Genomic DNA, 27,146 nt, shown 5'->3' on the forward strand with positions numbered 1-27,146 from the left:
CTTTGAGAGGCCAAGGTGAGAGAATTGTTTGAGGCCAGGGGTTCGAGACCAGCCTGAACAACATAATGAGATCCCCATCTCTACAAAAAATAGAACAATTAGTTGGGTGTGGTGGCACATGCCTGTAATCTCAGCTACTCAGGAGGCTCAAACAGGAGGACTGCTTGAGCCCAGGAGTTAGAGGTTACAGTGGGCTATGATGGTGCCATTGCACTCCAGTTTTGCCCACAGAGTGAGACCTAGTCTCAAAACAAACAAACAAACAAACAAACATACAAAATTAACTCACCTAACTCCAAAATTAAATTTTTTTGTTATAGCATCTCATACCTGTCAGGGAGGAAATGGTTTTCTCTACCCTGTTAGACTCATTGTCTGGGGGCCTGAGAATCAAACTGACAAAATAGATTAGCAAGAGAAAAGCCAGACAATCACATACAGAAATGTGACTCAAAGAAGCAGTAAGAGTTTGGGTCTTACATACCATCTTTGTATGGGAAGAGGAGGAGAGAGGAAGAACAACACTTTGGGGAAAATACATGACTTTTAGGAAAGAAATGAGATCTCAGAATAAATGTGCAAGATGACAATTTCATGACAATGTCTGTTTAGGCATATTACTGACTTCTAGTCTCCAGTAATGAGTTAGTCTTCCCTAGTTCCCAAGGAAAGGACTCCTTTCAATTCTTTTAGGTGGGTCTGCTTTAAGGTAGACAAGAGATTTCAGGAACTCAAATGCCTTTTGCTCAAAATAATTTTTAGGCCACTCTGGACCTCTTCATATATTAAAGCATTGTCCTTTCTTAATTCACTGCACAACGATAGCCTCTGCCTTCCCCTCAAGACTGTAAGCAAATGAAAGCTCATGCTATACTTGCCTTGTCCATGAGTATTCCCAGCACCTAAATCAGTTGGATGAATAAAATGAACTGGATATCCCTGGGTGAACATCCTAGCCTATGTGGCCCAATTACTTGATTAGTCAAGAACAACCCGCACAAAACATTCAGTGGTTAATAAACAGTATATGGCTTCAAATGAACATATGTCTTTAGCTGCTGTTTATTTACATTGCGTAAGTGCTCTGCATTAATTTGGGTAGACATAGTCATCTTACGCTGTTGGATAAGGGTAGTAAATAATGACAATTTTTTAAAGGAGGTAGGGGGCACTTTTATACTTAATTATGTATTTGAAAGATGTCAGGCTGTTTTCAAGACGCATGAGGAACTCATTGGAGACTTTTAGGAGACAAGGCACCGATCCACGGGTACTTCTGTTTCAATCAACGTTGACTATCCAGGACGTAATCGGGAGTAAACTCTGGATTCTACTACGAGGAATAAGAAAGTAAAACCCAAAAGCCATTTCCTCACTTGCTTGGCCTCAAGGAAGAAAACTTACGAGCCTTTCAGTCGCTCTCGCTCCAGAAGTACAAAGGTAGCCGGGCGGGTGAGCTCAGACAGATCAGTACCTAACCCTCCCTGCAGACCATCGCGGCCACCTGTCTGTGACGTCACCGGAAACAGCTACTTGTGACGCCACTCGGCCCGCCCCCTCGCGCTGGGCGCCGGAAACAAAACGGAAGTGGACGCGCACCCGCTTCCGGACCCGGACGCCATTTCCAGCGGTTGCTGGTTCTCACGGGTTGTGGTCCGCCAGGACAATGAGCTATGACTACCATCAGAACTGGGGCCGCGACGGGGGACCCCGCAGCTCCGGTGGCGCCTATGGAGGGGGCCACGGAGGGAGCCGAGCCTCCGGAGGTGGCAGCGGCGGAGGAGGAGGGGGCGGGCGAGGCGGCAGGGGCCGGCATCCTGGACACCTGAAAGGCCGCGAGATTGGCTTGTGGTACGCGAAGAAGCAGGGACAGAAGAACAAGGAGGCGGAGAGGCAGGAGGTAATCTGAGATCCGAGGGCGGAGGGGGTGAGGCCCCACGGGTTTTCGTTTACCTCCCTCCGCTCCTAATTTGTTTCCTTGCTTTTGTTTCTTAGTCGACGCACGTGCTTTCTTCCCTGTCATTTCCGTAAATCTACCTGATCTGCCTTCTTCGTATATCCGAAATCCAGCCTCTTGTCTCTAGAGCAGTTACCGTGGATCAAGCCACTGTTTAATCTTCCAGCTTCCAGGCCTGCTTCCCATGAAGCCTGTCCTTTATAGAGCCCCCGTGGTGATCGTTTAAAAGGAAAAATCAGGTCATTTCGTTTCCTAGCTCACAACTCGAGACTGGAAATCTTGCCCGTCTCAGTCTAATAACATTTAGTGAAGCAGGTCATATTATGCTGAAGCCTCCTGTAGCGGATGTTAGACCGCTTTACGTTGCTATGCGAGTCTGATGCCAGCGATCAGGATTTGTGCGGACTGAGTGTATACTTAAAGGACATGAGAATGGACAAATCACCTGTTAAATTCCGGTTCCAACATAAATGGCATTAGGGGTGTTAGTGTCGTATCTCTGGCCGTCCTTCCCTTAGAATAATTATTGTCACTTTTATTGAAATCCTTCGCCTGGTGAAGTTGAAAATAGTGGCCTTCTATGTTAGAGAGAGGTTTGTGCGGAACAAAAGCAGCCCAACACTATTTTGAATGTAAATCGTTCAGAAAAGTAGTTTGCTCTTATTATTAGTGTTAGAATTACCAGCCACAAGCCTAGGTTCTTTGTTTTTATGTTGGGGTAGTGAAATTTGTATTCATAAGCAGCTTCTTTTTGAGAAGGAAACTTAGGATCCTAGAAGTGGAAGACACGCTAAAAGATGATTAGATGATTAGGGTTTAGTCTTTTCCAGTGATTGTCAGTTTTATGTGTATCTTAAAAGCTGTAATAAATGAAACATGAAGTTCTCTGGTCTATTCTAATAAAATAGTTTGTGTCATTATATAGTCTACGGAATATAGACTATATATAGTGTAATATAGTCTACGGAAGTTATAGGCTACAAGTATAGGCTCTTAGCATAGGCTGTTAGGACAGTTTTTTAGCACATTTCACTTATGGAGTGTAATTATTCATTAGGCTACTATTTTAAAACCATTTCTTTATTTTTCTTTTTTAACTATGTTATTTTCGTTCAGGTGTTCTGGGGCCTTATTTATTTATCTTCGCAACATTCTCTTTAATAAAACAAGCTTTTTTTTTTTTTTGACAGCCCCAAATTAACTTCTTCACTGAGCAGACTGGTTTTTGAAAATCAAGGGAGGCATATTTAGCCATCTTGAAATCGGAAGAATAACTGAGTCATAACTATAAAAGATGTACACAGTAATTTTACCCTCTGTTTACCCTCTGTTTCTTTTTTTTTTTTTTTTTTTGAGTTGGAGTCTCACTCTGTCACCCAGACTGGAGTGCAGAGGCCGCTCCCGGCCACTGCAGCCTGGACCTACTGGGCTCCGGCGATCCTTCCGCTTCAGCCTTCCAAGTAGCCAGAATTACAGGCATGCACTACCATGCCCGGCTGATTTTTTGATATATTGTAGAGATGAGGTCTAGCTGCCCAGGCGGTTCTCGAACCCGCCAGCCCAGGCAATCCACTCACCTCAGCCTCCCAAAGGTGCGGGATTACAGGCTGAGCCACCGAGCCCGGCTTACCCTCTGTTTCAAACAAGGTTTTATGCATGTTGCTACTGATATCTGAAGAAATGTGATACGCAAGGAGCTTACCATCTTGCTGGGAAAAGAAGACCTAAACAGATGAAAAGTTAAATAAGTCAGGAAAAATTGTTCATTATTAGCTTCACATGAAGGGTATAGCTAGTTGTGCTGTTGATGTTGTGAATGGAACTTTGGATTTGTACCCTCATTGCCATTTTCCATTTTAGTAATTGCAACTACGATTTATTCACTTGCCAAAACCAAAGGCAGATTTAGCTTTTATTCTTCCCTTTCATTTCTGCACATCTATCTGCTTTGCTTTCTTAATATTTGCCTCATCCAACAACTTATTTCTAGAGCAATTACCATAGATCAAGCCATTGTTTTGTTTTCTGTTCTTAGCGTCCTGACTAGACTTTTAGGTTACACTTATGCTTCCTATTTATTCTTGCTTTATAGAGCCACCCATTAGTGATCTTTTACAAGGAAAAATTAGATCATTTCATTCTCTTGCTCACAACTTGAGTTTGAAAGTCATGTCACTTCTGTCTCAGTCTAATACATTGAGTGACATCTTAACACGTTTTACTTCTCGTTAGTGTCATACCCTTCTCCTGACTAAAGTGTGCCCCTACATCTTTAATTTAGCACACCCCTACTCTTCCTTTGATCATCTTTAACCTGATGTGGTTGCTTTCCAGTCAGAATTTCCATAGCTTTTATGGAATCCTTGTGTTTACAAAGTGAATGCATTTGTTGTGTCAACAAGTATATTTTCAAGATGTTATATGTTTGAGACAGTATCATAGGCACTACGTTAATTAGTAAGAAAGATATAATCCCTACCTCGCATATAGTCCCTAACTCACAGAGATTGTGTTGGGTTAGGGGCTATAGACAGAATATAGTGTATTACAGTACTATGATAAGGAGAATATGGGATATCCCCTAACTCAAATCAAGGTATTTTAGAAGTTTTTTCCAGGGACAGTAACCTTTAAGCTAAACTTGAAAGATAACAGTGTGTCTGTTGGTGTGTTTTGGATTTTGGAGTTTGGAAAGGATTTTCAGGCAGAGGCAGCAACATGTGCCACATCATAGAGGGCAGGGGAAACATTCCGAGAACTGAAAGGTAAGAGCATGGAATGGAGTATGGTAGATGAGGGTAGAGCAGTGGATAAACATGTTGGCCACTTTGCACAAAAAGGTATATTTTTAAATTTAAACCCAGAATACACATATGTATAACGAAACCAAAAGTTTCGTAAAATAATTACCTGCACAATGCTCTGGGGTTTGTTTGTTTTTTTTAACTTTTCTGCCCGCTTTTTTTTTATTAATGAGGTGATAAATCCTTTACTATAATTTTCCAATAGCAATTTGAGAAACCCTGGGTTAGAAAAATAGCAGGGACCAGGCGCCGTGGCTCAAACCTGTAATCCTAGCACTTTGGGAGGCCAAGGTGAGGGGATTGCCTGAGCCACGGGTTCGAGACCAGCCTGGGCAACTTGGCGAGGCCTCATCTCTACAATAAATCAACAAATTAGATGGGCGTGGTAGCACCTGCCTGTAGTCCTGGCTACTTGGAAGACAGAGGTGGAAGGGTCGCCTGAGCCCAGCAGGTCGATACTGGGGTGGCCTTGGGCATGCCATTTCACTCCAGCCTGGGCGACAGAATGAGACTCCAACTCAAAAAAGAAAGAAAGAAAGATAGCAGGGCCTTGAAATTCATTGACTTTTCCCTAAGGACTGTAGCATGTCATTAAGACATTTTAAACAAATAAAAAAAATGAAATGGGTGGATTTTAAATGTCTAAATTCACTCAGGCAGCAGTATAGGGAATGGATTGTAGGGAGGCAGTCCTAGGGTAGGGAGACCAGTTCAGTAGCCCTTGCAGTGATTGAGGTAAGAGAAATGAATTAGGACATTGGCAGTAGAGATGAAGTATGCCTTTATATAAGGATCATGCTTGTTGGAGGAAGGTGTTGGGCTCACCTAAGGGTACTGGGTTTGATATTGGGGCATACATGAGGATATCCAGGAGGTAGAGGGTCCTGTGGAACTGATCCCTAGAAAAGTGTAGACCGTAAGTTGAGTATTTGGCATTTCATGGGCCCATGGATAGCAGTTGGAGTAGGAGAGTGAACAGTGAGAAGAGGAGTGGGCCCAGGCCTGACTTCCGAAGACCATCACTCCTCAACTTGAATGAGCATAGGTATCACCTGACGTCTTGTTAAAATGTAGGACTCTGAATGGACCAGAGATGCTCCTTTTCTAACAGGTTCCCAGATGATGCTAGTGCTGCTGGTCTGTAGATCACTCAGACTCTAAAATGTACAATATGAAAACTTAAGGGACAGGCTGAGGAAGAGAAGGTTGCAAAAGAATTTTGGGAGAATCGGTCAGAGAAGAGAAAAATAAGGAGGTAAGTGTTGTCTTGGAAGTAGAGTTGAAGGGAGGAGAGAGTATATAAGCAAGAGGGAAGTAATCCGTAGTGGCAAGCAGTGTGCAGGTGTCAGAAGGTCAGAACTGAGAATGTCTGCTGGATTTATCACCAAGGTCATTGGTGATTTTGATGAGAGCCTTTTCTGGGACATTGTGGAAGTAAAAGCCAGATTACAGCAGGGCAGCCAGTAAAGTAGAGAGGAGGAAATGGAGCATTTTCCAGTGGTTTGTGAAGAGGAGGAAGAAAAACAGGACAGTAGCTGATAGGCAGGGGAATACAAGAGGATTTTTTTGGTTTTATTGTTTGAAAGGTGAAGAGATTTAACTGTTTTCATGTACTGATGGGAAGCAGCTGGGTAGAGAGGAAATCAGGGTAGGATAAGTTATGCTGCAGTGATAACCAACCTGACATTTTAATGGCTTTTCATAAACAGAGGTTTGCTTTCTGTTTACATTACTTGACCATTGGAGTTCGGTTGAGGATTCTGCTTCACATCACTAATTGTGAGACCAGGCTTGTGGAGTTCTGCCCATCTGCAGTGTCCCTAGGTTTGGTGACAGCAGAGAGGGAATAATTCCCTGAGCCCTTGATTCTTTCTTAAGAACTCCCATTCTTATTTCACTGGACAGTAACTCACATGGCCATGCTTCACTTTTCCCTGGATGGGAAAATATAGTTCTACCATATATTTAAAAAGGAGCAATGCAGAGTATTGGTCAACCACCTAGTGACTACTAGAGGGGTTAGAAACAGGAAAGTCAATCTCAGTAAAAGAGATGGCCCTGAGACGTGAAAGAAGTTGCACTGCAAAACTCTGGTAGAGGAGTTAACCTTAAGCAAGAAAGTGCACTCCTATTTTAACAGGAAGAAAAAGAGGAAAGGATAAATTCTGGTACAGGTGAGTTTTAGTGTGGTGGTAACCAATTGAAGGCTTTTCCTTCTTAGGGCTTTTGTTTTGTGAACTACTGTGTGTGAAATGCTGAGGGCAAGCAGGAAGGTGGTATTGGTATGTTACAGAGAAAGGGGAAAGTTTGAAATAGTTGCAGATAATTGGAAAGCTAAGATAGACACAGACAATTTGGTGGACCTACTGAGAGTCTCCTTTGCCAGGATTTAAACCTAGAAGCAGAATATTTGAGGATGTCCAAAAAAGGAGGAAATGATAAAATAGTCATGGAGCATAAAATGTGTCTGAGATTCTCCAGGCAGGGAGATAAAATGAAGGGTGGTGGAACTGAAAGAAGGTTGTTGGATGGGAGGGAGGTAACCTACCATGAAAGGCAAGGTCTAGGTGTGTAATGTAGTGTGTTCACACTGCCTGTAATCTCTGGAAACTCATTGTGGGGAGAACCGCATTAAAAATGTAAACCATGTTTTTATTTAAAAAGTATAGAGTGCCACTGCATTCCAGCCTGGGCAGCAGAGTGAGACCCTGACTCAAAAAACAAACAAACAAATGTTCTGTGCCTAGTTATCAGGAGGTAAAAAAAATTAGAAGATGATTAAGTTTCTAAAATTTTCATAGCTCAGCAAGGATCTTATCTTTGTCAAATCTGTTGTGTATGTTATGCTCATCTCTGAAGCAACTGTTGTATTTACATATTGGCTCACCATCTCCATAAGTGCTGATCAGTGTTATTTACTCCCTTTGAGCTCAGCCATCTTACTTCCCAGTTTACTCTTCTATTTATTGTATGAACTTGCAAATGCTCATTGCAACCAAAATGTTATTGTCAGTGTTCAGCTTTCTTAAAAAATTTATTTTAGAGTTGTGTGGTACAAGTGAGAATTTGTACATAAGTAGGCTGCATGCAGGTGAAATTTGGACTTCTAGCTGGTCTTCACGCTCCCTGGAAGTGGACTGGGTATCCATTGTGTTGTCACATGCCTCATTCCCTCTTCTCTCCCTTGCCTAGCAGTGCCCAGCAACTGTTGATCCTCCTTTTGTGCTAATGTGACTAGTGCTGGGGAGGGGAGGGGGACCACCCATTTACAAGTGAGAATGTGTGGTATTCTTTGTTTCCGTGATAGTTCACTTAGAATAATGGTCTCTAATGGTCTCTAGTTCCATCCATGTTACCATATAGGACATGGGTTTGTTCTTCTCTGTGGCTGTATAATATTCCATTGTATATATATATATACCACATTTTCTTTATCCAGTCCACTTTCGATATCACGAAGTTGGTTCCATGTTTTTGCTATTGCGAATAGTGCAGCAATAAACATGTGTGCAGGTGTCTTTTTGGTAGAGCGATTTATGTTCCTCTGGGTATATTCCCAAGAGAGGGATTGTTGGATCATATGGAAGGCGCCTTTTTAGTTCTTTCAGAAGTCACCACACTGCTTTCCATAAAAGTTGAACTAACTTATATTCCCACCAACAAACAGTATAGCAATGTTCTCTTTCTCTCCAGCCATGCCATCATCTGTTATGTTTTGACTTATCAATGATGACTATCCTTACCGGAGTTAGGTAATATCTCATTGTAGTTTTAATTTACATTTCTCTGATGATTAGTGAGACTGAACATTTTTTTTTTTGAGTTGGAATCTCACTCTGTCACCCAGACTGGAGTGCAGTGGCCGCTCCCGGCCACCACAGCCTCGACCTGCTGGGCCCTGGCGATCCTTCCGCCTCAGCCTTCCAAGTAGCCGGAATTACAAGCATGCACTACCACGCCTGGCTGATTTTTTGATTTATTGTAGAGATGAGGTCTCGCTGCCCAGGCGGGTCTCGAACCCGCGGGCTCAGGCAATCCACTCACCTCAACCTTCCAAAGGCGCGGGATTACAGGCTGAGCCACTGAGCCCGGCGAGACTGAACATTTTTTATGTGCCTATTGATTATTGTACATTATTGTATTTTTGTGTGTCTATTGATTATTATACATCATCCTTTGAGAAATTTCTGTTCATATCCTTTGCCCACTTTTTAATGGGGTTTGTTTTTTTCCTAACAGTTCATGTTCCTTACAGATCCTGAATGTTAGACCTTTTTCAGATGTATAACTTGCAAATATTTTTCCCCATTCCATGGGTAGTCTCTGTACTCTCTTCTTGATGGTTTCTTCTGCTTTGTGAAAGTTTTTCAGTTTGATGAGGTCCTACCTGTCTATCTTAGCTTTTGTAGCATTTGCTTTTGGGGACTTGATCATGAATTCATTGCTTACTCTGATGTTCAAAAAGGGCGTTTCCTCCATTTTCTTCTGAGATTCTTATAGTTTGAGGTTTTACATTTAGGTTCTTGATCCATTTTGAGTTGATTTTTATATATGGTGATAGGTTCAGTTTCATTCGTCTGCATGCTGCTAGCCAGTTTCCCCAGCACCATTTGCTAAATATGGTCTCCTTTCTCCAGTGATTGTTATTGATGGCTTTGTCAAAGATGAGTTGATTGAGGGACCCTGTTTTTACTTTTCTGGAATCTGTCCTGTTCCATCAGTCTTTGTGCCTGTTCCTGTACCAATACCATGCCATCTTGGTTATTGTAGCCTTGTAATAAAGCTTAAAGTCTGGAAGTGTGATACCTTTGTCACTTTGTTCTTTTGCTGAGGATTGTTTTGGCTACTTTTGCTCTTTTTTGTTTCTATATGAATTTCTGTATCGTCGTTTCCAGGTCTGTGAAAAATGATGTTGGTAATTTGATAGGTATTGCATTGAATCTGTAGATGCAGGGCAGGGTGGACATCTTGACAATATTGATTCTTCCAATCCATGAGCATGGGATGTTTTTCCATTTGTTTATATCATCCTTGATTTATTTGCGCAGCAGTCTTCATTATAAAGGTTTTCTGGTTAGTTGAATACCAGGATATTTTACTCTTTTTTTTTTTTTTTTTTTTGCTACTGTGATAGGGAATGTGTTTTTTATTTGGTTCTCAGCCTGCTTGGTAATGTATAGAAATGCAACTGTCTGCTGCATGTTGATTTTGTAACCCAAGACTTTACCAAAGTTGTTTATCAGTGTGAGGAGGTTTTTGACAGACTCCCTAGGGTTTACTAGGTATAGAGTCATATTGTCCACAAGAGGGATAGCTTAACTTCTTTTCCTATTTGGATACCCCTGATTTCCTTCTCTTGTCTGATTGCTCTTGCTAGGACTTCCAGCACTATGTTGAAGAGGAGGGGTGAGAGTGGGTATTCTTGTCTTGTTCAAACTCACTTAGAGGGAATGCTTCCAACTTCTGACCATTGAGCAAAATGTTGGCTGCAGGTTTGTCATAGATGGTTCTTATAGTTTTAAGGAATGTTCTTTCTATGCCTAGGTGTTTGAGAGGGTTTTTATCAAGAAGGGATGCTGGATTTTGTTAAATGCATTTTCTGCATCTATTGAGATAATCATGTGGTTCTTGGTTTTATACCAGTTAATATGTTGAATTACATTTATGGTCTTGTGAATGTTGAACCAGCCTTGCATCCTGGGAATGAAGCCCACCTTATCATGATGGATGATCCTTGAGATGTGTTGTTGGATGTGATTTGCTAGAATCTTGTTGAGAATTTTTGCGTCTGTGTTCATCAGGGAGATTGTCCTCTAATTCTCTTGTTGGGTTTTTGCCAGATTTGGTATATCAGTACATTAACTTAATAAGATGAGCAAGGGAGAATTCCATCCTTCTCAATTGCCTAGAATACTTCAACTTTTTTGGTAATTTTAATAGCCCATTTAGGTTTTAGTAACTTTGAAAATTTAAGATGAAAAAATTTGTAATAATTAGTATGTGAGGGTAGAAGATAGGGGAACCAAAGTTGTAGGAAGAGTCAAAATATTCTTTCTTTGCCAATTATATTAAGACTAATTTTATAGATACTTGTTGGAAAAGATATAGAAGGATATATTCAAAAATGTTAACATTAATTAGGTTTAGAAAGTGGGATTGGGCTAGAGGGCAAGTGTGGGTAGCTTTAACTTTCTTTTAAATATGTTTGTTGAACATATATTACTTTGCATTGTTCTTTTTTAGTTATCAAATCATTTTATTACTTGCTTTCATTTTTATTATAAAGATGTTTTTTCCTTTGCACAAAATAGAGAGCTGTAGTACACATGGATGAACGGCGAGAAGAACAAATTGTGCAGCTACTGAATTCTGTCCAAGCTAAGAATGATGAAGATTCAGAAGCACAGATATCCTGGTTTGCTCCTGAGGATCACGGGTAAGACTAAGAGTGTTGTTTTAAAGAATAGGCAAAGAGTATCACTTCTTTCATAGCATTTGCTAGAGAAAAATGACAATAAAAATAACATCTTTAGATAATTCAATAGGCAAAATTTAGCCTTTAAGTAATTCTTTATTTTTGTGTAGTTCAAGCAGATTTGGAAAAAGATTTTTAAAACGATAGATGGTATATTTTCACAGGGAAGCTGAATGGTATGAATAATTGTATATCTGGATATGAGATTGTACTAAGTTGTTATTTATTGTTCTTCCTACTTATCATCTTTGTAGTTCTGAAATTTTTCTGTTGGGGAGGTCTGCAAAAAATTTAATGACTACTGTTTTAAGAAGGTTGCAAGAACTGCATCATTCGGAGGGAAAATTAGTAGAAATATTTCGGAGACCATGTAATGTATAGCTCAGAAAGTGTGACAGGAAGAAAATGAGAGTGTTGTGAAATAAAACAAGTTCAAGAAAATTAGAACAAGAAAAACACTAACTAGCTACAATGGAAGAATGACTGTTGTGTGGGTTTTTATTTTTAACTACCTCAAGGAATAACCTAACTGGCAATATCTATTTAAAGGGAAGAAAAAATTAGAATTAAATATAAGAATTGAAGTATATATCATAATTGCTTTACTGAGAGAAAAGAAAAGCATTGGAGGTGGGTGATTTTGAAGCAGTGTATTGGTTTGTTTTGTTCTAGGGCTTGAGTGACTCTTCATCTGACATTTTTCATTTTATATTTTGTTAAAATAGATATGGTACTGAAGTTTCTGCTAAGAACAAACCAAGCACAGAGAAGAAACTTGACAACCAGGAAAAGAAATTGATAAACCAAGAAAAAAAACCATTCAGAATCAGGAACAAATTGTATATTGACCGAGACTCTGAGTATCTCTTACAAGACATTGCACCAGATGTAACCTTAGACCAACGATTACTGGAAGATTTACAGAAGAAAAGAAGTGATCTTCGGTATATTGAAATGCAGGTAATAGAAAGCAAGTTGTGGGAAAAAATTTTGCTTGTCATTCTTTTTTCATGATTGATAAAAATGTATGTATGGATAGAAGTAGCTATATGATGTAGACCAATGAGCTTCCTTAACAAGACATCCTCTGGGAATTGTTTACTTTTGAATAGTAGAGAAAAGCAGTAGGAATGGAATTTACATATAACCTACAATATCCTGTCTCATTCACAAAAGCTTAAGGGGTGAGGAGGAGAAATGTTTGAGAAAAGCTAGTGCACAAGAAAAAAAATACCCTTTAACTTATCTAGGCCAGTTGAGTGAGGTGCCATATATAGTCAAAGTGATTAAATTGTATCTTTTTCTCCAGATCATTTAATGTGTCTTTTTATAGATGATGAAATTAAATCTTTTCAAAAGTTATGTGCTGTGTTCATCAACATTTTAATGACAGGACTATGGGAAGAACTGAAATTCTCCTGAATTACTCTAGTATTTTATTTCTGTACTAGGCAAGATATTTTAAGGTCCATTTCAGTTAAAACATAAAATTGTACTCTTTGTTGGTGTTCTAGAGATGTATAGAGATGTAATAAAAGCTTCGTGTGTGTGTGAGTGTGTGTGAGTGTGTGTGAATGCATACTTTTTGCGGGGGGAGTTGGAGTCTCACTCCGTTGCCTAGCCTGAAGTGCAGTGGCATGCTCACGGCCATCCCAGCGTCAACCTGCTGAGCTCAGGCGATCCTTCTGCTGGGCTTAGGCAATCCTTCTGCCTCAGCCTTCCAGGTAGCCAGAACTACAGGTGCATGCTACCACACCCGGCTAATTTTTTCATTTATTGTAGAGAAGAGGTCTCACCAAGTTGCCCAGGCTGGTCTGGAACCCGTGGGCTCAGGCAGTCCTTTCGCCTCGGCCTTCCAAAGTGTTGGGATTACAAACTTGAGGGGCATATATATATATATTTAAGACAAAATACTCAGGGAATTCTGAGGATCGTGTTTCTAATATGCAAATAAGTACGGCTGTTTTTGAGAAAGGTAGGATATTGCATCTCCTGTAGTAAAGAAGGGATCCATTTACTGGGATGGAAGAAAATTAGATTTATTAGAAAAGATGAGCTAAGTTTGTTCAGGGCCAAATTGTGTAGCTCTTTGTTGCTTGTTGAGTAAAGATATGATTTGAGAATGGAGGAGATTTTAAGATGAATTAATTTGAATCTTGTAGTTGAGAGAAGAGTTGCTTTTGTAGCCTTAGGAACAAATGGAATTAGTTACCATCTCTTTGTATGGTGGACAGAACTCACATATTATTGAAGATGTCTAGTCTATCTATTTCAGAGAAAGAAATGGTATTGATGCTCTTTCTAATATCCAGATGCTGTTGTAAGTGTTTCATGCATAATACATCATTTAAACATCCCAACAACCTTGTGTAAGAGACTATGCATGTCTTACAGATAAGGAAAAAGAATCATAGGTTAAGTGATCTACCTAAGGCTGCTCAGATTATTAGATAACAAGGTCTAAAATTCAGTTGTAGTTTAAGAACTCATCCTTTTAATCCTTCTTAGCAAAATTTTGTCTTTATATTTTATTAAACAAATGTAATTTTCTACTTGCTAGATATCAGTTATTGTGCTGTATTTTTTGAAGAGTAATAAGATATTTCCTGTTTTTAGACTGCTTATGACTGAATTATTTCACATTTCAGTTTTAGTCAGAAATTAGGAAGTAGAAAGTTTAGCTTCCTTGGGAAAGAATATCAGGCTATATCTTTACAGTAGCATTTACGTATAGACATACATTTATATAGACCTATGCTAAGATGGATACACTTGACTACATAGAGTATTCATATTTTTAGATGTCATTAAGAAAGTTTTAAAATAACTTTTTAAAGTACAAAAGAAATTAGTAAGAAAAGTATGGTACCTTTGTTATCTTAATGCACTGGAATTCATTTAATGACATTGACTGTCATTTTTATGCTACTAGTGAGTATTGACTGGCCATAACAAGCATAGCAGTTATACATTAGATTATATAGGACAGTTCTAATTTTAAATTTGTTTTTTATTTACTTTAATTTTATTTTTAAATTTTTTTCATTTTAATAAAGGCAGTTTATTAAAACTGGCTTTTTTATGTCACTGAAGGTTTTTTTTTTTCCCTCATTTTATGATGTGCCTAGTCGAATGTAAACCATAGTAGTGTTTTTTGGTGTTTTATATGGTATGGGTATAGGGTTCCACAAAAGTTTTCAAAATTAGAAAAAATTATCACATAAATAAAAAATCTATAGGAGAGAGTCATTCCAGTTTTAGTATTCTAATTGTAATTCAGTAGATTATAAATTTATTGAGTAGCTTATATGTGTCAGAAACTGATATGTGCTTTTTAGATAAAGGTTTTTCATTAAAAACTTGTGTGAGATAAAACCTTTGAGGTATTCATTCATGCTTTGAGTTTGACCTAACTAAGGTCACAGTGCTAAAATGACAGTACCAGATTTTCTGGCTCTAGGTGTTACTTGTTTTAAGTTTTCTCTTACACTCATACTTATACTGAAATAATCTTTGAATCTGCTCCAGTGTCTAATATGTCTGTAAATAGTACACAGATGGTGGGAAAAGAATGTGATACAGAAATCAAATCTAAGATGAATATATAAAACAAATGTGTAGAAAAAAATGGTAAAAGTTATTTAGAGGTTGTTAGATCTCAGTTAGATTTTATTTTACTGCCACTATAAGGGATTGTCTATTCTGTTGGATGTAGTAGAATCTGGTTTTGAGTGTTTCAAAAATAAAAGAATTGGTAATTTATTTTTTTACAAATTTGTTTTTGGCTTACTACTTCACACAAGCCATAAGATAAAACACTTTTGGATTCTAGCATATTTACCTAGGATATATCTTGATTACCATGATTATAACTTAGTTATGTTTCTTTTGTAAAAATTAAAATTTTTTTTTAAATTTCAGCGTTTCAGAGAAAAGCTGCCTTCATATGGAATGCAAAAGGTAAAATTCTCTCCACGATTTAATTTGAATTGCAGATTAAGTACACAAGTTTTTTAAAGCTCTGTATCAAGAAATATAAATGAATGAAACTTCTAACAGTATATTATTAGAAGTTGATTTTATTCTTTTGAATTTTGGGGCAAAACAAAGGGTTTTAAATAATTTTCCTTATATTTTCTCATATTTGTGTCCATAATTGAAATCCTTGGAGTTTAAGAAGTAGAATTTTCTCATATAAGTTACTCTTGGTAAATACCCTGCATTTAATTAAAAACCAAACACTTCAGTTAAAATTGAGATACTACTAAAAATACAATGTTTTAATTTATTGTATCTTATGACATGATTACCTTATACAGAATAATATAGCCTCTCATCCTTCTCTTCTCCCAACCTTATTTAGTTTTTATTTTTGCATTTCATAGCACTTATTTCCACTTGACATCTGTGTGTCTTCCCTTCAGGCCAATGTAGTTTCTTGAGGACAGTGTTTATTTTGTTCACTCTGTGTCTCCTGACTCAGAGCAGTATCTGACATTTGATAGATATCCAGTAAATAGCTGTTGAATGAATAAATCACATTCCACTTCTCCGTAAGTATCAGCAGTGATTTCAGTGTTCAAACATAAAACTTATTTTAATATGTTAGAATAGATGGAAAATTTTGAAAAGGTGGGTTTTTAAGTTAAATTGTTGTGTAGATGAAAATAACCCATAACATCTTTTTGAAGTAGTAAGATGGTTTTGTTTAGATAGTGAATATTATTAAAAATACTAATATATATCTAAAAATTTTTAGGAAAGAGGTTTTCTAGATACCCTTGACTTAGGTATTTAATAGCTTTATTTTAATTATTTGAAAGGCAATAATCTTACTATATATTATATGCTCCCTTTTTCCTAAAAAATGTATAAAACTTGTTCTGCAGACATCCATAATGTCCTCAAGAGTTATCTAGGCCAGGGGTTTGCTTGTATATTCAGTAGCCCCAGATGTCAACATTATTTTAATTTAATGTTAATTCTTATGCATGGAACTTATAAGCTGTCTCTTCTTGTTTATATCAGTATGTTTTTCTTACAGTGCCTTGACTTTGTTCTTTAATTTGGTACTACTTATCTTTTGAAAATTGGCAGATCTGGATATCCAAACTATACCAGTATTGCACTTAACAAAATTTAGAAAGCATTAGTATGTTTGTAAAAGTAATTACCTTCAGATGGCAGGATTTTGGTTAATATGTTTTAGACTTAGCATGTGATATTCACTTATTTTTTTCTTTCGAAATAGAAATTGGTGGACTTAATTGATAACCATCAGGTGACAGTAATAAGTGGTGAAACTGGTTGTGGAAAAACCACTCAAGTTACTCAGTTCATCTTGGATAACTTCATTGAAAGAGGAAAAGGATCTTCTTGCAGGATAGTGTGTACTCAACCAAGAAGAATTAGTGCCATTTCAGTAAGTAACCTCTGACTTTTAAAATTTTCCTTTTTTAAAGAAATCTTGCTAGGATATAGTGATTTTGAAAGTTTGAAGGTAGGATTTCTTGCTTTGAAATCAAATATTTGATTGACAAATACATGACAGTTAAGGCCAAAAGATTGAGTGACCTCTTCTTATAGATAATAGATGTTTTATAAATTCAAGATAAATTCTATAACCAGGCAAATTTCAGCATGGATTCAAAGAATGAAAAATTGATAAAATGTTTATGGAATTGATAACAAGCTTCAAATAATCGTCATGATGAGGTGCTTTAAATTTTATTACTTAATTTATTTAATGTTTTAAATTCTTTCTGATTTTTTTTATCCTATAACTACACTGACGAATGGTGGTAATAAGTGGGAAACAATGCCTTTTTAAAAAAAGCTACATTAGTCTGTAACTAGTCTGATTACACTGTAGTCAGTGATTTTGAATGCAGTTACTAGAAAAAAGTTACCATGAGGAAATTATTTCAGGTTTGTCTTGTTTTTTGAAGTGATCTATCTCATTTATATAATCTTGGTAAGTCCTAGATTTTGAGACTGCAAGTACTAGTAATAGTTACAAGTACATCTTTATTAAAGATTGAGTTCCTGAAATTCAGAATGTTCCAAAATCCAAAACTCTTTTAGTGCTAACACAGTGCTCAAAGCCAGTGCTCATTGGAGTATTTCACATTTTGAATTTTCAGAATTGGGATTTTGGGGGAGGGGGGAGCGTAAGTGCAATGCAAATATTTCAAAAATTAAAAATATCTGAGGCTGGGTATGGTGGCTCACGCCTGTAATCTCAGCACTTTGGGAGGCTGAGGCAAGAGGATCGCCTGAGTCCAGAGGTTCGAGACCAGTCTGGTAATCTGAAATCTGAAATCCGAAATACTTCTGGTCCCAAGCATTTTGGATAAGGGATAGTTAACTTATACAAATAACATTTGCCCTTTGGTGTTTTGTTTTTCCATTGTTTATAGTTTGATAACCTAGTTAAATATGTGAATGATATATTTGTTAAAGTTTTGGAGGTTTCTTATAATATTCAATGTGTATAGTGAATTTATTTCTCTTTTGTATAATTCTGTGTATAAATTTAAATTATGAAGATTTATGATTGTCTTTACTTTTATGATAGTGCTATTATTAACACATGTCTAAGTCAATTAATGTAGAATCTGCGATTCAGAACTGCATTTCCAATTATTATGGAAAAAATTACCAGTAACTACAGCATATATTTTAAGCTGTAGTTTCTAAGAAATACTGTAAAAAGAAAAAGCAACAGTCCTTCACCCTTCTTTTGTATAAATTTATGGGCTACTAATGTGATTTTGTTATGTGCATGGATTGTATAGTGGTCGAGTCAGGACTTTTAGGATACCCATCACCTGATGAACACACATTGTACCCATTACATGGTTTCTCATCATCTACCTCTCACCCCCTCACTCTTCTGAGTCTCCATTGTCTGTCATTCCACTCTATCTCCATGTGTGCACATTTTTTAACACTTTTGAGTGAGAACATGCTATGTTTCTTGCTGGATTCACTTATGGTGGCCTTCATTTTCATCCATGTTGCTGCGAAAGGCATGATTCCGTTCTTTTTTATGGCTGAATAGTGTAATGTATATATATCACATTTTCTTTTAATCATTAGTTGATGGACACTTCATGTTGATTCCGTGGCTTTGTTATTGTGAGTACTGTTGGAATAAACATACTAATGCAGGTATCTTTTTGATATGTTGATTTATTTTCTTTTGAGTAAGATTGCTGGGTGGATGAGCAGTTGAGGTGTTGCTTCTGAAATCTGTAATCAGTTCCAATGACCTGTATTGCCTGTTTGTGGACCAGTACCAGGCTGTTTTGATTATTGTATCCTTATAATAAAGTTTAAAGTCCGGGAGTGTGATACTTCCTACTTTGGTTCTTTTGCTAAGGATTGTTTTGCCTATTTGTGGTCGTTTTTGTTTCCATATGAATTTCTGTATTGTGCTGAATGGAATAGTAGTTCTATTTTTAGTTATTTGAGAATTCTCCATACTGTTTTCCATAGTGGTTGCACTAATTTAAGTTCCCACCAACAATGTATAAGAGTTCCATTTTCGAGCTGGACTTGGTGGCTCAGCCTGTAATCCCGCGCCTTTGGGAGGCTGAGGTGAGTGGATTGCCTGAGCCCGTGGGTTCGACACCCGCCTGGGCAGCGAGACCTCATGTCTACAATAAATAAAAAAGTCAGCCAGGCGTGGTAGTGCATGTCTGTAATTCCGGCTACTTGGAAGGCTGAAGCGGAAGAATCGCCGGAGCCCAGCAGGTCAAGGCTGCGGTGGCCGGAGCGGCCACTGCACTCCAGTCTGGGCGACAGAGTGAGACTCCAACTCAAAAAAAAAAAAAAAGAGAGAGAGAGTTCCATTTTCTCCACATCCTTGCCAACATCTATTATTTTTCATCTTTTTAATAATAGCCATTCTCTTGGGGTAAGGTGCTATCTTATTGTGGTTTTAATTTGCATTTCTCTGATGATTAGTGATGTTGACCATTTTTTCATGTACCTTTTGGCCATTTGTATGTCTTTTGAAAATGTCTATTCTTTGCCCACTTTTTAATGGGATTTTTGTTGTTGTTATTCAGTTGAGTTCCTTATATTAGTCCCTCGTTGGATGAATAGTTTGCAGAGATTTTTCTCCCATTCTGTAGGTTGTCTGCTTTTTGATTATTTCTTTAGCTGTGCAGAAGCTTTTCAGTTTAATGACGTCCTATTTGTCTATTTTTGGTTTTGTTGCCTGAGGTCCTAGTCATGAATTCTTTGACTAGGCCAGTGTCCAGAAGAGTTTTCCAAAGGTTTTCTACTATTTCTATAGTTTTGAATAGTCTTTATCCTTTTATAGGGTCCAAATTCCTATAAATTGTGTAAGATCACAGAATGATGAAAAATAAACCATTTTTGTCATAACAAAATTAAATAGCTAGACTTAAATATCATTTCACTAAATATATGACAGTTACCATTTATATTGACAGTAGAACTTGGTGAGACCTCATCTCTACAATAAATCAAAATGAGCCAGGCGTTGTAGCGCACACCTGTAGTTCCAGCTACTTGGAAGGCTGAGGCGGAAGGATTGCCAGAGCCCAACAAGTCGAGGCTGCGGTGGCCGGGAGCGGCCACTGCACCCCAGTCTGGGTGACAGAGTGAGACTCCAACTCACAAAAAAAAAAAAAGAAAAAAAAGAAAAAGAAAAATGCTAACTAGGTTTTTTTTTTTCCTAATTTTTTCCAAGATCTGTTGGAATTTGTCTTCAAGTTATACTCAAGTTTTACAAATTTAGACCATGATTTTCAGCTCTTTTAGAAAAAACAGGAAAGTAGAAATTAATGAGAGGGTGGTACAGAAAAGTACTATGAAAATAGTTATTAGAGAGAATAAGTAAACTTGAGAAGCAAGTAGTCTGCAGCTCTTAAGAAAAGTACACACAGTTTTAGATACCTCAGATATTAGTAAATAACTATTTTTTTTAACTCATCTGAAAACCTGAATAATAATTTTTCAGCAATCCCAGATTTTCATGGATTTTCAGAGTATTTGTTCCAAAGGTAATTCTATTTAATTTATAACTGCATTTTCTTTTAATTAAAGGTTGCAGAAAGAGTGGCTGCAGAAAGGGCAGAATCTTGTGGCAATGGTAATAGTACTGGATACCAAATTCGTCTCCAGAGGTAAGGAGTGTTCACTTGTGTACAGGTGGACTTTAGTGAAACTGGAAAGTTGAAGATGCAAAAGCAAGCACATTTTCCCCATTTTTGTGACAGTTACTAGTATTATAATTAGTCTTTACAGCAAATGCAGCATAGATGGCTTGTTACCACAAACTCATCTTTCAACCTCAAATTAGATTTTCATTGCCTTTTTAAAATGTGCTTTTACATATGGAATGATTTAAAAAATAACTTTTTTCCTGGACATACATTAATAGACTATGACTCCCCCTAAAAGGATGGTCTACTACACTTTGGGTACCATCGACACGCCCCGTGACTGACTCATTTATTGATTTTGGTATCTTTAACCTCCGTCCTACTCCACCGTGCAGTACTTCTTTAGTCAGTTTCTGCGGCTCAGGATTCCATTTGCCTTTTTAAATGAGCAAACTTTCTAATCATGAAGCAGAAATGTAGGCCCTATAAGTAATTCAGTTTTTCTCCGAATGTTAACAGTTACAACTATAAAAAGAAATTAAAGTTGTGTCATAACAATAAAGATAACATATAATGAACTTGAATTTAGTGTTTTCTGTGACCTTATATTGGTAGTTAAGTGGTCCTATAACTAAAAAATTAAGTATGAAGATTTTCACTAAAACTGAAAACATTTATAGTAAATTACTAGAAAAGAAAACCAATAATTATTAATTCATGTCTTTTCTTCACAGTCGGTTGCCAAGGAAACAGGGTTCTATCTTATACTGTACAACAGGAATCATCCTTCAGTGGCTCCAAACAGACATGTATGTTTCAATTAAGGAAATACAAATATTATCAAAAGATGTAATTATTAACTGGATTTTACCAGTTAAAGAAAAATTGTCCTTAAATTGTGTACTTCTGCTTTAGGCATTTGTCCAGTGTTAGTCATATCGTGCTTGATGAAATCCATGAACGAAATCTGCAGTCAGATGTTTTAATGACTGTTATTAAAGATCTTCTCAATTACCGATCTGACCTGAAAGTAATATTGATGAGTGCAACGTTGAATGCTGAGAAATTTTCAGAATATTTTGGTGAGTAAAATTTATGATTATGTTAGAGAAATTACCAGAAAACCAATGAATTTAATTTTTTAAAAAATGAATACAGTACTGGGTATAGAATAATCAAAATAAATATTTTACAATTCATTTTATGTTAACATGATTCTACTCTCTGGTTTCATGGGTTAGAGAATTGGACTTGTTTTTAAATGGTGACATCATCTCTGTTCTTATATGGAAGGCATGTAGCTTCTTATTGCTACTACCGGAACATTAAGGTGGCATAAATGAAATCAAACCACAGATTTGAATAATTGTATAAACTTTTTGTGATTTTCCTGGGGCTCTTATGTACTGTCACAGGCTGGGGTGGAGTTTGCTAACCATATTACTAGTGACTGCTTATAGAACACCTTTACTGTGCCATGTAGTACGCTTTGCACTTCGTCTTCATTAATCCTCACAGTACCTTGTGAGGTAGGTACTACTGTTATTCTCATTTTTATGGGTGAGATAGCAGCCTCTGAGTGGTTAAGTAGCTTACCCAAGGTTGCATAATTAACAGAAGGATGAGAAGATCTGAAAGTAGATTTGATTAGATTGCAGAGTACATTCTTTTAAAATTATGCCATGTTGTCTTGTCTGCTTATAATTGTGGAGGAAGGAGGGAATTAAAATGTAATATAGTTAAATTTAGTAAATGTTTGTGTCTTCTGCTTTTCAAAAGTCCTTTGAAATATGTATTAATTTTCAAAGTCTTATAAAATTAGTTGGGGCAGGTATTATTTTCTTTTTTTCTTTTTCTTTTTTTGAGTTGAGGGTCTCACTCTGTCATGCAGGCTGGATTGCAGTGGCACAATCATAGCTCACCACAGTCTTGGCTGCCTGGGCCCAATCAGTCTTTCCACCTCAGCCTCCCAAGTAGCTCAGACTACATGTGCATGCTGTCACACCTGATTGATTTCTTTGTTGAGACAAGATCTCACCAAGGCTGAACTCCCAACTCCTCATCTCAAGCCGTCCTCCCACATCAGCTTCCCAAAGCACTGGGATTACAGGCATGAACTATTGTGCCTGGCCTCTGTCATTTTTGAATATGAGATACTTAGAACTAACATTGAGTACTTAATTCACATTTATACAAGTCAGAGGCAGACCATTATACCAGCTCAGATACTTTGACATCTGATATGATGTTGGCCTTTGTTTACAGTGTCTACTGCTTGTTTTGCTTGTTATGAAATATAAATAGCATTTAAATAACAGTATTAAGATGACTTTTTATCAGTGATTTTTGAAAAAGAGTAAGTAACAATATAATATTCACACAGGTCTTATTTTGACTATTTTTCTCCCCTAATTCTGTGTACCTCAAGGAATCATGCTTATCTAGATTTCAGTAAAACTTAGATTCTGATGTGTCACTATTTTGGCTAATGTTGAAGAGACTTCTAAATAATGTATTTTGAGTTCCATTTAAAATAGTGTATTCTTTGATTTCTGTTATTTTGTAGAACTGTGAGATAGGTGTGCAGTGTGGTAGCAAAATGGTGTTATGTGAAGGCTAGACTGATGCTTTTTGTTAAACTAGATACGGGAAAATAAGGTAGAACAGTAAAAGCTGCAGGACCATTTTCTATAATTAGAGGTCATAACTAATAGAGTTATTGTCCTATTTATAGTATGTTGGTTTTTTTTTAACATTTGATTACAAATGTATGTTTATATTTTATTTGTTATTATAGGTAACTGTCCAATGATACATATACCTGGTTTCACTTTTCCGGTTGTAGAATATCTTTTGGAAGATATAATTGAAAAAATAAGGTAAGTAAACATTAAGAAGTGAAAGAAATTTTAAAAGTACTAATATGTGACCTTACTTATGTCAGACTTTAGTCTCAGAAACCCCACTACTGACTACTTTCTTAAACATTTTTTTTAAATGAATTATGGATTCACAAACTTGGCTACACATTAAAACTCCTTAGAGCTTCTAAAAGTCCAGGTGCTCAATTTTTATATCCTACCTTCATTACATTACAGTGTCTGGTGTGGTAGTCATGTATTGGTATTTTTTGACAGTCTCTTGGTGGCAAAGTTTGGGAAGCTCTTTCTTTAGTGTTTGAACCTCTCTTGTAGTGCCTAGTCTTGTAGTCCATGCTAAATACATTGTCCCATGATATGCCAGCTCGTGCCTTACATTCATGAGTTTGTGCTGTTGCATGTTGTTTCCTCTCTTTAGACTTCACTTTGCCATCTTCATCCTGGCAAATCTGTAAACTATTGATCATGTAAGAAAAATCCCAGCTTCATTACCTATGAAGCCTGCTCTACAAACAGAGTGGCTTCCCCATCTGGACTCATAGAACACTTTTGTCATATCTCTTAAACACTTCACTTACTTGCCACATAGTGGATCGCTTCCTGTTTGCCTCTTGCGCTAGATTTCAAACTTTTGGAGGTCTGGGATTTTGTCTTGTTCATCAAGTAACTAGTGCATAGCACAGTGCCTGGCCTATAGTAAACATTTGAGTAAATAAAAGGGTTGATGTAGAAACACTTGTGATGGGATTTTTCAAGACTCTGGAACTCACTTGTTAAACATGAAAATTAGGACATTAGAGTGTGAAGGTGTGGTCAAAGATCCTATAACTTGTTTTACATGGGAAAGCCTGCTAGATTTCGCCTGGCCATTTGTGTAACAAATATTTATTAAGTTTTACTCTATGCTTTGCACTATGCTAGTGTCTGAGCACAAAGCAAGGAAAGACTGGATACATGCCGTCAGAATTTCTACTTACATAGGGAGCTATTATTGTGGTTGGGGGAAGTGACTAGTATATTGGAAATGAGATTATATGTCAGGTGTAAACTGGGCAGGCCAGGAAGGCAGTGGAAGTCAGAGTAGGAAAAGGAAAATGTGGATGTCAGAGAGGGTGGGATGTACTGAACATGTGAGAGGCAGCAGGTGATGCTCTTCTGTGATCTGATTTTATTATCAGTGGCCACAAATTGTCTGTGTTCCTCAGTTCCACTTTCCACCATGTGTCCTGCTTCTGAGCGTGGCATGTTTAGCAGTTGCTTCCTAAGACAATAATAGACAGTAGCTGGACAATCATGAAAAGGTTTGAGGTTCAGCAATTTAAAGTTACATAATGAAAAACTTCTTTCTTAAGCTCCGTAGTAGGCAGGGAATGCATAAGGAGCTGTAGCCAGGGGTTCTTCTCTTGAAGGAAAAAGGTGGTATTTACCATCTCCTAACCAACTCTAAGGAGAATTGAAGGAGAGTGGTCCTTGCTTAGAGATTTCCATCAGAATCCCCCAGCTCTTCCCTTCCCAGAAAAGCAGCTTAACAGGGAGGCAGGAAGGAAGAAATACCCTGACCAAACCAAGAATGGGGCAAGAGGATGTGGAGGGTTGGAATTGGGCACTGTGATTGGGGTTGGGGGCTGAAGGTTACCTCTGTTTTTGGAATTTCTGGGAAGAGAGCCAATGTGGGTTTATCTTGCTGACAGGACCGATCTCTGTCTCAGGTTGCCCTGCCTCAAGTTCGTGCCTCTATATGTAACGAAGACTTAGGGGAATTCTGGGTCACAGGTGACTGAATAGGGAAGGGGATTAACACTTGGAATGTCTACTGTATATCAGGCGCTGTGCTTTTCTTTATCACATTTTTAGAATGTTCATGCCAATACTATTATAAAGATACTAATCTCTCAAATAAGAAAATGGAAGGCCAGGAGTTTGTCTAAGATCACACAGCTAGTCAGTGGCAGAGCAAGGACATCAATTCTATCTGACTCCAAAACCCATGCTTCAGCCACTCCCTTTTTCCATCTAGATGTTGTCCTCTAGGTGAACTTAGAGAGATTTTGAGTTTAAAGTGTGCATTCATTTTCCTTTGTCATTCCCCACCCCCATGCCTTTCAAAACCCATAGTAGTAGGTAGAATTATTGACCAGATGTGTCCTCTCTGTGTTTTTAGCAATCACTGTAGGGTGATGGAGTCATAGTATAGCTTTGAATTGACACACAAGAGGTTTGGATGCTGATTCTGGATCTGCCATTAGCTATAACTGTGTGACTGAGCAGAATTAAATAGTTCTCTAGCATGTAGGTCTATGGATACACTGTCTGAATCTCCTGGGGACACTGATGAAAATTCTTAGACTACCAGACCCCAGACAGACCTACTGAATTCATATTACAGGGGATAAGATTTAGGAATCCGTATTTTATGTGCTCCCCGGGGGATTTTTTTGTGCAGTCAGGTTTTGAAAACTCCAGTATTTTTAAATCTTTGTGCTGAACAGTCATTAACTGTTACTTTGGACTTATACTGTTAGCTTCTATTTTAGAGCAAACTTAAAATTGAGAGTAAAAGTAACTAGTATTTATTTTTCTTTTGTCTACTAAAGATGGGCTGTTTAGGTTTATTTACTGCAATAGGGAAGAATGACTATCTAAAATACCAGGTTTTAAAATACTTACAAATAAACTGATATTTTAACAAGCATTTACTTGAGAGTATAGTGAAAATGATTTTTAGAAACTTTTAAAAAATCCTAAGTGTTAAAAGTCACAGATATTAGCTAAAATCAAAGAGTTTCAAAAGAGGGAAAATATTTAAGTGTGTTTTTATTTTAGATATGTTCCAGAACAAAAGGAACACAGATCTCAGTATAAGAGGGGGTTCATGCAAGGGCATGTAAATAGACAAGAAAAAGAAGAAAAAGAAGCAATCTATAAAGAACGCTGGCCAGATTATGTAAGGGAACTTAGAAGAAGGTGAGTTGATTTGTCTGAAGTCAAGAATATAGTGGTTAAATGACTGAAACAAAAAGCCAGGTGTGGGAGGGTTGCCTTCTTGAATTTGTACCTGCTTAAGGGAGAGTGTTGTGAATCTCCTAAGTACTTTGTTGAGTTGTCTTGTAAGCACTGTTGCCCCAGTGATTCTCTCCCTCATTTGCAGACTGAATTAATTTTTAAGTTTTTATAGCAAGTTAAATCATAAGAAACTTCATCAAGTATTTCATGACTCTCTTTAACTTTGATAGGTATTCTGCAAGTACTGTAGATGTTATAGAAATGATGGATGATGATAAAGTGGATCTGAATTTGATTGCTGCCCTTATCCGATACATTGTTTTGGAAGAAGAGGTTAATTTTTATTTTTTTTCAAGTAACATAATTTTAATTTTATTAATGTATCAAGGCCATGAAAATAATTTTTCTAAATACTTCTGAAAAATAAACTGTGGAAGAAACTGCTTTTGACACTAGAAATAGATTTATAATATCAAAAGACTTAGATATCTGACCTATTTGAGGACAAGACTAAGCAAATAAGACATCTGAATTATAAATCTTATTTTTAAAAAGTAAGCTTGTATTCTTTTCTTTTAATTATTAACTAAGATTATCCTGCAGTAGTCTAATTTTACTGAAGACTTAAGTTGCGTACATTTATTGTTACTGTGTTTTGCTGATGTGATGCTTTGTAATGTTATTTCCCTTTGAATAGGATGGTGCAATACTGGTCTTTCTGCCAGGCTGGGACAATATCAGCACTCTACATGATTTGTTGATGTCACAAGTGATGTTTAAATCAGGTATTATATAGATAATCTTACTGCAATTCCAGAGTGGTATTTGAGTCATTTATGACTTGTTCATTTGGGTTTTTTTCCCTTTCATTTGAAGAAGTGTTGCTTC

General features: G+C 37.2%; 1 protein-coding gene across 3 annotated transcripts in view; it reads left to right on the top strand.

Annotated features, from left to right (window-relative positions):
• Window positions 1-1,591: 1,591 nt before the first annotated feature.
• DHX36 (DEAH-box helicase 36) overlaps window positions 1,592-27,146 on the top strand; it is a 44,622-nt gene continuing 19,067 nt past the window's right edge. For all 3 annotated transcript variants that reach the window (XM_008065954.1, XM_021716487.1, XM_021716486.1), the window contains exons 1-12: window positions 1,592-1,900; window positions 11,073-11,197; window positions 11,962-12,196; window positions 15,158-15,196; window positions 16,488-16,658; window positions 20,318-20,397; window positions 21,111-21,185; window positions 21,292-21,458; window positions 23,174-23,255; window positions 26,079-26,219; window positions 26,489-26,591; window positions 26,956-27,043. In XM_008065954.1, the coding sequence (XP_008064145.1) occupies window positions 1,667-1,900; window positions 11,073-11,197; window positions 11,962-12,196; window positions 15,158-15,196; window positions 16,488-16,658; window positions 20,318-20,397; window positions 21,111-21,185; window positions 21,292-21,458; window positions 23,174-23,255; window positions 26,079-26,219; window positions 26,489-26,591; window positions 26,956-27,043 (1,540 nt within the window). In that variant the 5' untranslated portion in view covers window positions 1,592-1,666. The remainder of the gene's footprint in view (window positions 1,901-11,072; window positions 11,198-11,961; window positions 12,197-15,157; window positions 15,197-16,487; window positions 16,659-20,317; window positions 20,398-21,110; window positions 21,186-21,291; window positions 21,459-23,173; window positions 23,256-26,078; window positions 26,220-26,488; window positions 26,592-26,955; window positions 27,044-27,146) is intronic.

Source organism: Carlito syrichta, unplaced genomic scaffold, assembly GCF_000164805.1.
Source record: "Carlito syrichta isolate Samal-C Ts95f unplaced genomic scaffold, Tarsius_syrichta-2.0.1 Scaffold308821, whole genome shotgun sequence".
NCBI classification, from domain to species: Eukaryota; Metazoa; Chordata; class Mammalia; order Primates; family Tarsiidae; genus Carlito; species Carlito syrichta.